This window comes from Arachis duranensis, chromosome 2, assembly GCF_000817695.3.
Source record: "Arachis duranensis cultivar V14167 chromosome 2, aradu.V14167.gnm2.J7QH, whole genome shotgun sequence".
Classification (NCBI taxonomy): Eukaryota; Viridiplantae; Streptophyta; class Magnoliopsida; order Fabales; family Fabaceae; genus Arachis; species Arachis duranensis.
The window spans coordinates 66,457,695-66,470,987 of NC_029773.3; the positions used below are offsets into that span (position 1 = coordinate 66,457,695).

At 31.8% G+C, this 13,293-nt stretch overlaps 1 protein-coding gene across 1 annotated transcript in view; it reads left to right on the top strand.

The window, feature by feature from the left end:
• LOC107474714 (uncharacterized) overlaps positions 1-12,714 on the top strand; it is an 89,709-nt gene extending 76,995 nt beyond the window's left edge. The window contains exons 8-9 of the mRNA XM_052257850.1: positions 12,335-12,382; positions 12,487-12,714. Coding sequence (XP_052113810.1) covers positions 12,335-12,382; positions 12,487-12,714 — 276 coding nt within the window. The remainder of the gene's footprint in view (positions 1-12,334; positions 12,383-12,486) is intronic.
• The last annotated feature ends 579 nt before the right edge of the window (positions 12,715-13,293 follow it).

Consider the following 13,293-nt stretch of genomic DNA (forward strand, 5'->3'; position numbering starts at 1 on the left):
TTTTAGCGGGACGGGGCGGGCTTCCCCGCTTGCCACCCTTACCGTACACGCAACACCGTCCAAGGTGTCGTCGCCTGTCACCCTACAATTCTTCTTCTTCCCCTCTCCTATTTGGTTTTCAATAATTCTTTTAACTAGTTTTTTTATGTTTCTTTTTACTAAATTTTAGATGATTCTTTTTATTAGTTTTAGACGATTCTTTTTCCCATATTTTGTATTTTTTTTCTTAAGATTTAGATGATTCTTTTTCCTACTAATATTTTTACCCGTAATGTAATTACGGGAATATAAATCTTTTAAAATTATGTCGGTTTTGTCCTGATATTATAGATTATAGCACAAAAAATTTATAGAATCAAGCTACTCTTACAAAAAGATCGTAGAGGCCAAAAGTCTCCGTCGGCTAAGAAGACCAGGATCCCCGTAAATAAAAAATCAGATAATGAGACTTTTAGTTGTTATTTTCATGTGAAAGACTTTGATTTATTACTAATAATTAATTTTAATATTTCTTATCTAAAATTTGAAACGATTTAACTTGTATACTTTTGATTAGGTGTTAAGTCTGTTGAACAAATAGAAATAATTAATTTTTATGCTTGTTATTTAAAAATAATATTTTTCTCTTTATGTATATAAAAACATTATTAGATATTAGCATGAAAAAATTATGTTGATAGTTATAAAATTAACTCAAAATTATTTTTTTAAAATAATTGAATCTTGATTTTAACTTTTAATCATAACATTAGTATTTTTTCTAAATTATATTTAATAAATATTTAAAAGAAGAAAAATGAAAATATAGATTAGAAACGTAAACAGTAACATTTAAAACTAATTAAAAAACTAAAAAAATATGTATATAATAATAATATTTTTTATTTGAGTTATATTATTTTATTTTCTGTAAAACAGAAAAGTAGAAAAAATAGTGAATGGGAGAAAAGAGAGAGAAAGATAAAGATGAAAAATAAGAGTGAGAGTTTGTTAACTTTGGAAGAAAAAATTTTATTTTAATTATAATAAAAAAATTGGATGACACATTTTGATTTGTCAAATTACTAATATAAAATATAAATTATATATAAAGTAAAAATGGTAGAGAGAAATAGAAAATGTAAAGGAGAGAGGTAGATGAGAGAATTTAGGAAGGGAGTTTATTAATTTTGAAAAAAATTATTTTTGCCCAATTTTAATAAGAGAGTGTCATGTGACATATTTGATTATGAAATTAGATAGTAATATATAATACATAATCTAGGTATATTTTAATTTTAATTTTAATATTTCAATTTTAATTTTAATATTTTAATTTTAATTTAATTACAATTAAAGAATGTCATGTTGTACATTTTGATTGTCAAATTAGTAATTAGTCATTGATATTAATAATGATTATAAAATAAATAGAGTGATTGAAGGAATGAGAGAGATAGAGAAAGAAAGATAGAGGAGGGAAACACTCTTTAATTTTAGAGGGAAAGATTTGATTTCAGTTGTAATGAGAGAGTGATATGTGACATATTTTTTGTTGTAAAATTAGTATGGAGGAGGGAAGAATTCTTTAATTTTGGAGAGAAAGATTTAATTTCGATTACAACGAGAAAATAACATGTGGTACATTTTGGTTGTAAAATTAGTAAGGAGGAGAGGAGAATTCTTTAATTTTGGAAGAAAAAATTTAATTCCAATTACAATGAAAAAGTGATATGTGGTACATTTTGGTTGTAAAATTAGAATATATAATAGATAATTTCTTTATTAAAAAATAATAGTGTACAGGCACTTTTTTTTTGGATATGAGGACAAAAATGTCTAATGATAAGAACAAAGAATAGTAGTATGATATATATAACTCTATTATCTAACTTAAAATTCAACGCATTTATTTTAGAAAAAGTAATTTATTTGCATGAGAAATGATACATATTATTTTTATATACATATTTTTTTATATTTTTTATATTTTTTTTATCAAACACTTTTAATACTAAAATAATATAAAAATAATACATATAAATATACATTTCTCAAAATATATTATCTGATTTGGTACTTTCAACCGCACTGTGTGTTGATTCTATCGAGAGAAAAAGTTCAATTGATCTTTTCTTTTTCCTTTTTTTCTTTGCTTTTAAGGAAAAACAAAGTTAATTTCTTTCTGTCCATTTGAGTGTGGAAGGACCATATACATGTAGGGCTTAAAACTTCTTAAAGCCAAACGAGAAAATTTATTTTTATGGGAATTTGTTTTTCAATGAAAAAAGAAAAATACTCTATTTGCATTACATCCTTTATTCATGTATGTTAATTATCTGCTAGAGAGTTCCTTGTATTAAAAACTTGAGTATCCAAATTAATAACTTGCAAATTAGAGATGGTTAAAAAAGACCCTTGTTTATAAATAACACTGAATTTATGTTTAACTAGTTCTCCAATAATAATAGCATTTAGCTCATTTGTATCATAAAATACATTTTAAAAATATAATAAAAAAATGTTTGCAATTTTAATGACTTTAAAAAATATTGTAATTTTTTTACAATATTCTTAAAATGTTTGCTCTTTAACACATATTATGAAGGTGCGGCCTGTGCGTGGTGGCATGTGTTGTTTGGTGGCTATACACCAATTATTGACTTGGGTTTGAAGATATTAATAATGGTAAAATCAATAAAGAGAGATGGTAAATATATGTGGTCTGATGTAATTAGAAAAATTTATTAACATAAAATAGAAAAGACTCATCTTCCATGCATGTAAAAAAAGCAGTACTACTCTTCTTCTTTAACCTCTCCTGGCTATGCGTTTCCCCCAAAACTGGGTGGTAGATCCCCGGCGGCAATCACTGATCAAACTCGCAATGACCGGCAATCATCGATCCAAGTGTGGCAGCATCGTAGGGAATCAGCGAGCATCACCATGGGCGAAATGGGTATCACCGCAAGTCGGTAACCACCTTCACAGGACACAACATTGATAGATATACAAGAAAATAATCAGAATGTATTATTATATATTGTTTCTTTCATTGATACAAGTAGGAGATTATTTATACAAAAAAATTTCAACAATAATCTTAACAACTCGACTAATTTATCAACTAATATTAACAATTCTTATTAACCTAAACCTAATCAACCTAATCAAATATCATATTCTAACATTTTCTCAAACTCAAGTGGGAGTTAAAGAGGCCATCTTAAATTTGGACACTAGACTCCGAAAATAGGTAGGATGAACAATCTTGGTAAAGATATCAGCCATCTAATCTATAGTCCCAATAGCGATTAGACGAATAACATCAACAAGAAATTGTTTTCGTATAAAATGACAATCATTCTTAATATGTTTGGTACGTTCATGAAAGACATCATTATAAAAAATTTAAATAGTACTTTTGTTACCACAATAGAGATCAGTTGGAGAAGACTGAATAACCTCTAAATATTCAAGAAGCCAATGAATTGCAACAACTTCAGCAAAAGTATCAACCCAAGCACCATATTTTGTTTCGATGCTTGATTCAGTTGTAAAAATTTATTTATTGGCATGCCAAGAGAGTCACCAAAGAACAAATAATAACCAGTGGTAGAACGAAGATTATTAAGGTCACCAACCCAATCAAAATCTGAATATGCTTCAAGGGTTAAAGAAGATTAAGTGAAAAAATGAAAACCTTATAAAATAGTATCCTTGATATAGCGAAGAATCCGAAGAACAAAAACATAATGAGTAGTGTGTGGTACTGACAAGAGCTGGCTAACAACATGAACAACATAAATAATATCTGGTTGAGTAATAATGAGATACACAAGACACCAACTAAATGTATATAGAAAGTGAGATTATCCAAATCAGTTCCATCCATAGAAGTAAAGTGAGCATTGGAGTTAAGAGGAGTAGATCCTGTGTGACTATCAGTTATCCCAGCCCGAGTAAGAAGATCAAATGCATACTTTGCTTGAGAAAAATAAATACCATCATTTGACGAGATAACTTATAGATCAAGAAAATAACTAAGGGATCCAAGGTCTTTCATCTCAAAGTGGTAGTGAAAGCTTGTTTTGAGATCAGTGATGACATCAACATCGTCTCCAATAATTATCATGTCATCAATATATAATAGTAGGAGAACAACATCCTTATCACTCTTGTGAGCGAAAAGAGAATTCTCATGAGGACTACAAGTAAAACCGAAGTTGCAGACAATATTGCTAAAATTTTCAAACCATTCTTGAGAAACTTGCTTTAAGACCATAGAATTTTATTAAGAAAACAAGAATATTCTGGAGGAGGTTTCATGTAGAATTTTTTCAAGTTGTCGTTTGAGAAAATTATTTTTCACATCCATCTAACATAAAGAGCATTTGCTAACTACAACAATTGCAAGAAGATCTCGAAATATGTGAGTCGAGCAACAGGAACAAAAATTTTTCGTAATCGATATCATACTCTTTAGTGTATTTTTTAGCAACCAAACGAGTCTTATATCTCTTAATAGAGCCATATGAGCGAGTCTTCATTTTGTATACCCATTTGTTGCCTACAACTTCCTAATCAGAAGGAGATTCAACTAAATTCCAAGTGTGTGCTTTATCTAATGCCTGAATTTCTTCCTACATTGCTTGCTACTAATTTGAATCTTTGGAAGTTTTTTTGTATGACCTAGGTTCATGAATGTGAAGGATAGTATCAAAACAATGATAATCACAAAGATGTGGAGGTGAATTTCTTATCTTAGTACTGCAAGTGGACGTAGGAGAAAGGACCACAGGAGCAGGATCATCGTTCGAGCTTAAATCATCAAAAATTGTAGAAGGTACATGAATAGGAGGCTCAGAAGGCACTAAGAAAAAGATCAATACTAGGATTAGTAAAGAAAGGTGAATGGGTAGAAAGAATTGACTAAAAGAAGGGAAAACTCGAAAGCATGTGATGTTCCCAGAAGACAACATGACAATATATGTAGATTTGGAAAGAGATAAGATCTCGACAACAATAACCGTTATGTTCAGTTCCATAATCAAGGAAACAACATAGGCAAGCACGAGATTTAAGTTTATTATGTTAATGGGATAAAAGAGAACAAAATAAACACAACCAAAAATTCTAAGCGAATTATAGTCTGATGAGGTATTATAAAGATGCTCAAAAGGAGTGATATTACCTAGAAGGGAGGAAAGAAAACGATGATAACATGGGCAGCAGTGAGAACACCTTCACTTCAAACACGTTCAGGACAAGAAGAGGAAAGAAATATTAGACGAATATATAGTCAAGAATGTGACGATATTTGCATTTAGCTCTACCATTTTATTGAGATGTTCCATGACAAGAGAATTCATATAAGGTACCCTATTCAGCAAGGAAGTTCAAAAGGTTGGAGTCCTAGTACTCCATTGCATTGTCACGTTGAAAAACTTTAATGACTTTGAAAAATTGTGTTTTAATAGCAAAATTGATGTAAATTTGACACAATTCATGTCTACTAGACATTAAATAAACCCAAGTGAAATGTGAATAATCATCAATAAATATAACAAAATATCGAGCTCCCCCTCATAGAAGCTGTAGGAATAGGTCCCTAAGCATAGGAGTGTATAAGATCAAAACAAGAACAAATAAGGGATGGACTACTATAAAAAGATAAAATTAGTTGTTTTGTAGTTTGACAAGAAATACAATCAAAAGACTCATATTGACCAATCCTAATATTCCCTTAGACACAAGAGGACATAATTTTTTTAACAAACTGGAAGTAAGACGATGATGCATAAGTGAAGTGTGGATGGTGGAGAAACATCACATAGATTTGTGGTAGAGAGAACATGAAGATTTCTATGTTCAAATAGTCTTTTAACCTTACATCCAGTCCTAAGATTTGTCCCGTCTGAGGATCCTGCACATGACAACTAGAAATAAAAAAATTGACATAAAAACTAACTTGAACTAATTGACCCACTAAGATAATATTGAAATTCAATTTGGGAATAAAACAGGTATCAGGTAGGTAAAGGTTAGATTGTTACACAGATCTTTTATGATTCACATATATAAGGGATCCATCAGTAGTGTGAATAGACAGTGCATTAGTTGTGGTAGACAAAGATGAAAAAATATGACGCATAGGTGCCATGTGATTGAAACAACCAGAATCAAAGTACCATTTATAGTTACCTAGAGGAGTAGATAGAGCAGAAGAAGTATTACCAAAGGATGAGAGAATTTGTTTGAGAAAATACTCAATATCAGATGAAGAAATAGAAGACGAACTACCAGAAGTAGATAAGATAGAGACATCAGCGGCAACAGCTACAATGACAGGCGCGGACTTGGGAGTGTTGGAGCAACAATGATACTTGTTCTAATCTGGACAAGGTGGACGAGTAAGACAAGTAGATATCAAGTGACCTAATTTTTCGCAAAAGTGACAATACAAAATGGAATAGTTTGAGGCAATATGACCTTTCTGCTTGCATTTACGACATTCGATAGAGGGACAATATAGTAAAAGGTAACCAAAATAACTATAATTTTGACAGAATTTTCTCTTTTGTCGGTAACCGTAAAAATAGCATCGGTTTTTTATCAAGTCAACCCTATACGTGTTTCTTTAGACTTAAGACGTGTGAGAGCATTTTTAAGACCATGCAAAGAATTGTGATGAAGAGAAGCTCTGACTGGCTAATAATCATCTGTAAGTGCCATGAGAAACTAAATTAGACGTGTCCGATTCAGATAATCCTCACAAGCTTTTACTTAAGTGATGCATGAGCACACTTTTACTTAAGTGATGCATGAGCATCTTGTACCTATTTTCTGTTTATTTTCTAGTAAAATTTAGTTAGAATTTACTGAGTTTAATTATACTTTAGTGTTAAAATCTTCTTTGGATGCTACTTTGAGTTGTTTTGGTGTTTTTATTATTTCAGGTTAAATTGGATCAATTTAGCAGAATTTTGTGTAAGAAAGAGAAGAATTTGAACTGTCCTTCAAGGGCTGGCGTTTAGCGCCAGCGACCAGCAAAATCAAAAGAGTTTTTGCCCCCCCCTTTAGGCGCTAAACGCCCAGCTGGCATTTAGCACCAGACAATCCAAACCAAATCATCACTCTTAGAGCATCTTTAGTGGATTTAGCTTTTAATTATTGTTTTATCTTTTATTTTTGTAATTTTTATTTACAAATAAACTCTTTTAGGTCTAAAGTTTATTATTTTATTTTAGTTTTAAATCAAATTAGATTAGATATAAAAGGAAAAAGAATCACCTTTTAGGGGGGATCTTCTCACTTCTGCACTTTTAGACTTTTCGAAACCCTGTTTTCTTTGTAAGTCATGAGCTATTAAACCTCCTTGGTTAAGGTTAGGAGCTCTGTTTATTTCCATGGATTAAGACTGTTGCTTTTCTATTTTAACTAATGTATTGATTCAATTTCAAGGATTGCTTTCGCTCTTCATCTTATGAATCTGGGTAGAATGATAGTATAACCCTTATTCTATATGTGTTCTTGTGATTCTTGAAAGAGTTATCTCGCTTGAACAACAGCTTGAAAGCAAATTCCTCCTAAATTGATAATTACTTGAACTAATCAGGATACATGACATATAATCTTCTTAGCTTTGGGTAATTCGAGTTTTTGTGGCCATAAACTAGAATTAAACTTAACCCTCTAATCCACATTAAGTGACCAAGACATTGGCGGTTGATTTGGGTTAGAAAAGACTAAATCACTAAGACATTAGGGTTTAGTCAATTACAGTTTGTCATTAAATGAATCTTGCATGATTAAAATAATTGATAAGAAAACTTAATCCTGATGAGTAAATAACTCTGAAAACTTAACTGCTTTCTCCTATAGATTTCACTTCACTTTTATTGCTTGATTTCTTATTCTTTTAATTACTATTTTATGCGTTTTATAACCCTCAAAACACAACTTTCTGCTTGCCTGACTAAGTGATTCATTCGACCATTGTTGCTTAATTCATTAATCCTCGTGGGATCGACCCTCACTCGTCTGGGGTATTACTTGGTACAACCCAATGCACTTGCCAGTTAGTTTGTAGATATAGAAAATCTACACCATTAAGGTTATGAAGTTCCTTAAGAAATTGATATTGATGTGAAAGATTAGAAATGGTGTAGCATTTTTTCAGATAATCCCATAACTCTATAGCAGTTTTAAAATGTCGAAATTGAAGATGAATATCAGGTGTAGATGTGTTGCAAAATCAAGTAATAATTTGATGATTCCTACTATCCCAGTCTTCAAAATTTTTTGGCAAAATCCTTTGCTGACATCAAAATATTAAGAGGAAGCTTCTTTGAATTTTTCAGTCACTTCTTTGGATTTGTCACTTTCAATTTTAGTTGGACACGCAATATCATCGGTCACATAACGCCACAATTTACAGTACTTTAGAATCCCTTTCACAACTTCAACCCAATGATTATAATTAGAGCCATTAAGAATGACAGGAATTGGCTGAAAGATATTTGGTTTCTCCATGAGAATGATTAAACATTCCTAAAAAAATATGAAAAATAGTAAGATTAGAGTAAAAATTACAAAAAAAAAACAAAAATGAAAAGAGGACACCAAAAAACTTTAGAAAGGATCACACGAAGTGCTACGTTATCAACCACATGGATTTTCCATGTTAGCAGAAAGATGACACGTGGCAAACTCTTACTAGCGAGGGAACTAGGTCAGTGCTCTAAGTCGTCCTTATGCTGACATTAGTGTGCACATGGGAGATAACGGATCCGAGTCGAGTTAACATGCAAGTGCAGAAAATTGAGTATCAAGGATGAGAAGTGATATGTAACATGTGGTGAAATCTATACCGTGATGCAACAAACGGTCAAAATTTAATCTGGAAATAGGTTCAAGAGAGATAAGGACAATGACTACAAGTGGCGTGTGGCGACGCGTCCAGACTTTGATGGAGACGATCTTCGATCTATTGGACTTAGGATAGAGAGGCAAACATGATGGTGTAGTTGGAGTTTCTCAAAGGCGTTGGGAATATGAAAAAAAAGTGAGAAAGTGCTGCGGTGAGAATGATGATGAAAGTACAGTAGATTCAACGACAGAGATTTGAACAGCACGTGAGGGCGCATATGACGTCAGATTCAGGTGGTGTTTAATTCGTTCAACTCAGAACAACATACAGAAGTTTTTGGGATGATTGATGATCTAATACAACAATGAAAAGAGAGTCGAAAAAAGAGAAAAACTAAGCTAAAGGGTGTTGGTTTTTCATCAGGAAAAAAAATTTAACCTTAGCTCTAAATAACAGGATAAATATAAAAAAAAAGAATCATAATGTGTTATGGTATGTTATGTGTTTTATTGATAGAAATAGGAGATTATTTATACAAAAAAACTTTCAACAATAATCTTAATAACTCTACTAACTACTCTACTAATTTATCAATGAATATTAACAATTCTTGCTAAACCTAAGCAGTCCGATTCAAAGCGCAACAACTTCCAAATCCACACCGATGCTTGATTCAACTTCTAGTATCACCGTCGTCGCCGCCGGAGAAGACATGGTCGATAGAGATACAAAGAAGCCATTAGGTCATTCCTTCAACTGACATTCATATATTTTTGGATATCACCTATTTAGAATACAGTCTTTGCGATAAAAGAAAAAGCATTCACTGTTCTTAATAACTTATTTAGTTATTTATAACATTGTTCCTCCAATTATCATCTTTCCATTGGATGGTCAACAAATAACCACCGCTAGCCGTGAAGAACGCTACACTGCCACCAAAGGCACAGACTATATTATGAAAACCCATAATAATATATATGTCTTAATGAGCCAACTACTTCTAATGGACTACGACTATTTGGTCTTGGGAAGTACGAATTGTGATGCATCATTCTCTTTTCGATTACATGATCTAATATAGAAAAGAGTAGGTAGTGCTCGTACATATTTAAATAATTTGAATTACCTAAGACAAATTTAATTCAATAATCATTTAAGGTGAAAAGTGAATTGAAATAGAAATAAAAATAACCCTATTTTTCTACTTTACCAAATGTACCCATGAAAATTACAATTAACACTTAATTGAAATGACCCTTCTTATAAAGCTCCTAGCATTGACCAACACATAATACATAACTAATTTATACTACAAATATTCTAAAATATTACATGCACACAATGGTAGAAAATAATCTAAAAATGGAGTAAAGAAAAGTGTTATTCAACAATATTGATCCATGCTGTGTTATCCATATATGTAAACCTAAAATATGCATAAACCTACAAAACGTAGGTCACATTTTGCATGGAAAAAAAAAGCAGTTGCAAAATGCAAGCTGCGTTTGACATGAGGAGAGAAGCAACTGAAACGTGTCCTATATGTCCCCTGCATGCAGACAATGACCGGCTATTTGACCACCTTGGACTGTCCAGAATGTAGGTTACGTTTGGCAGGTGACATACACAAAACAAAGATTGTGATTGGCATGAGCAATGCTGCATGTTTGACACATGTTTGGGGAGATGGCCGATGGGGGTCTTTAAAAAGTAAAACGCAAGTTAGATTTTGCACAATGCGAGAGTTCGTGGGTTTTTTTAGTGTTTTGGCTGTAAAGGTTCAGTTTAAGTGAGTGAGGACTTGTGTTGTAAGGAAGGGAGGGTTTGAGGTTTAGGGTTGCAAGGAAAGGAGGAATAAGAATAGTAGGAAGAAGATGGAGTAGTTTAAGTGAGTGAGTAGTAAAATTATCAGAAAAAAATAGTTTGTGATTTTATGTTACCTCAAGAACATATTATTGAATATCTGCATCATCCTCAATGGGTAAGTATTTTTTTATTTTCTGATGAATAAATATATTTATTTGTATTTTATTTATTTGTGTTTTAACAAGTAATTTTATTGTTAATTTCATCATCATCATCATCATCATCATCATCATTAGTAACGTTGTTGTTGTTGTTGTTGTATTTGAGTAATTATTGTTATGATTAAGTCTCAAAAAAATTATTATTATTATTATTATTATTATTATTATTATTATTAACAACGTTGTTGTTGTTATTATTATTGTTGTTATTGTTGTTGTTGTTGTTAGTGTTTTTGGTATATATGAGTAGTTAATGTTATGATTAGTATATTATTAAATTTTTATAATAATGTTTAGGATAACATAGTAATTTTTTTATTTTGAAATTATTATTATTATTATTATTGTGATAGTTATTGTTGTTGCCGGTTATTAAGAAATTAGTAATATTTTTATTAATATTATTGTTAACACTAATTATAGTTATGAAGCAATATTAATAATTATTATTTTTCTTTTTTCAGGTGATCAGAAAATTGTTGTCCAAAAAATTTGATCTGTGAGAGACTTTTAACAAAATAGCTGCAGCGGCACTAGTATTTACTAAGTTTCACCACATTTCTTGAGTAGGCGAAATGAAAGGCTATTATGTACTCCTGAGTGCCTTGGTAGAACGATGGAGGCCGAAAACCCATACGTTTCACCTTCCAGTCGGCAAAGTGACTGTGACGCTAGAAGACGTGACACATATACTTAGCCTCCCGATTAACAGGGAATCCGTCACGGGTAGAACGAATAGCAGTCACCAGTTTTTGGTGGAGATCTACTTCCCTTATTTTGGTCGTCAGTCCGGTCCCAACGATCATGTCTTGGGTAAGATAAATCTTGAATGGGTCCAGCGGTGCAAAGACACCGAAACCGTGTGACATGCACGAGTCCATTGAGTAGTACATCCGAGCTCACATTTTCTATGTTCTCGGTACGGTTGTGTTTTTAGATAAGTCTACCACTTCTTTGAATTCGAAATTTTTGCCTCTACTTCGATATTTCCATTGGATTCTACTATACTGTTGGGGAACAGCCAGTCTGGCACATCTATACAGATTGTGTCGTACATCACGATACAATTGTAAAGAGATGGATGTGCCACTCATTCTACTTTTTATTTTGGCGTGGGAGTGTATGCCATTCTTGGCACATATTCCTCGCAATGAGCTCGTCGATATTGGTGTTCCACTTGTGTGATGGTATTGTTTATCGTGATTATTATTATTATTATTCTTGTTGTCGTTGTTGTTGTAATAGTTGTTGTTGTTCTTATTGCAATCATTCTAATCTTGTTTAGGTGGAGTCATTGGCGCCAGCGTACAAGATATATACGAAGGTCTACTGCACAATTTAGGCAACAACTCGATGACATGGGAGTCAACAATGTAAGTTTTAAGAATTTATGTTAAGCTGCTTATTTAGAATATTAATTTTACTAATTGGCCTCGTGGTTACTGATGTACAGTTTATATGGCGGCTGTATATGGCAGTGGTGGTTCCGGACGACCTTGCCGTAAATTTGTTTATGTGCTCTACAAAGTCGCCATTAGTGTCATTTGAGTGTATATAGTCGCATCCAACAGACCAAGTTAGACGACAATTTGGATTGCATTCCAGATCGGTGATGATCATTGCAGGCGATTGACCGGCCCACAGAACCATGACTGGAGAGACAGGAACAGCAAATGGGTTAACATGTGGAGTTTTGGCCGCTATAATACACTGCAGTTAGAGGATGGGATTGTCGACTTTTATCCTCTCCCGGTGTACTACAGTGGTACACACAGTAGTACGGGCATCACCTATGAAATTGCGTTTCGTATTTATAGTAAGGCTCTCGTTTAAAATATTATTTTCTATGCAAAACGCAACCTGCGTTTTGAAGCTTTCGAAAATAATTTTCTAACAATTTAAAATGCAAGCTGTGTTTTTTAGTTTCAAAAAAAAGTTAAATATTGTCCATTTTATAAATGCAGGCTGCGTTTTGACTAAAAATAAAACAAAAAATTGAAAAATCTAAAACTATTAAGACAGAAGCTGCATTTGATTATTTTCACAAACAACAAATAAAAAACAAAATGAAAAAGTAAAACGCAGGTTGCGATTTGGACTGACACCAAAACAACGAAAAATTTTAACACACATCCATTTCATTGCAGTACACCATAATTTTTTCATACTGAAGAAATAGTCCAAAAAGCAATCATTAAATTAAATATTATATATTTGTATATAAATATATATAATTTAATTTATTTTTAATATATATGTTATATTTCAATATATATTATGTTCTAGTGACTAATTATAATGACTAATTCTATGATCTATTGTATACCTATTATAATCAATAAATATTTCATTATTTATTAGAGTTAACTACTAATTCAATATTCGAAAGATTCATGTGCTGACAAAAATATC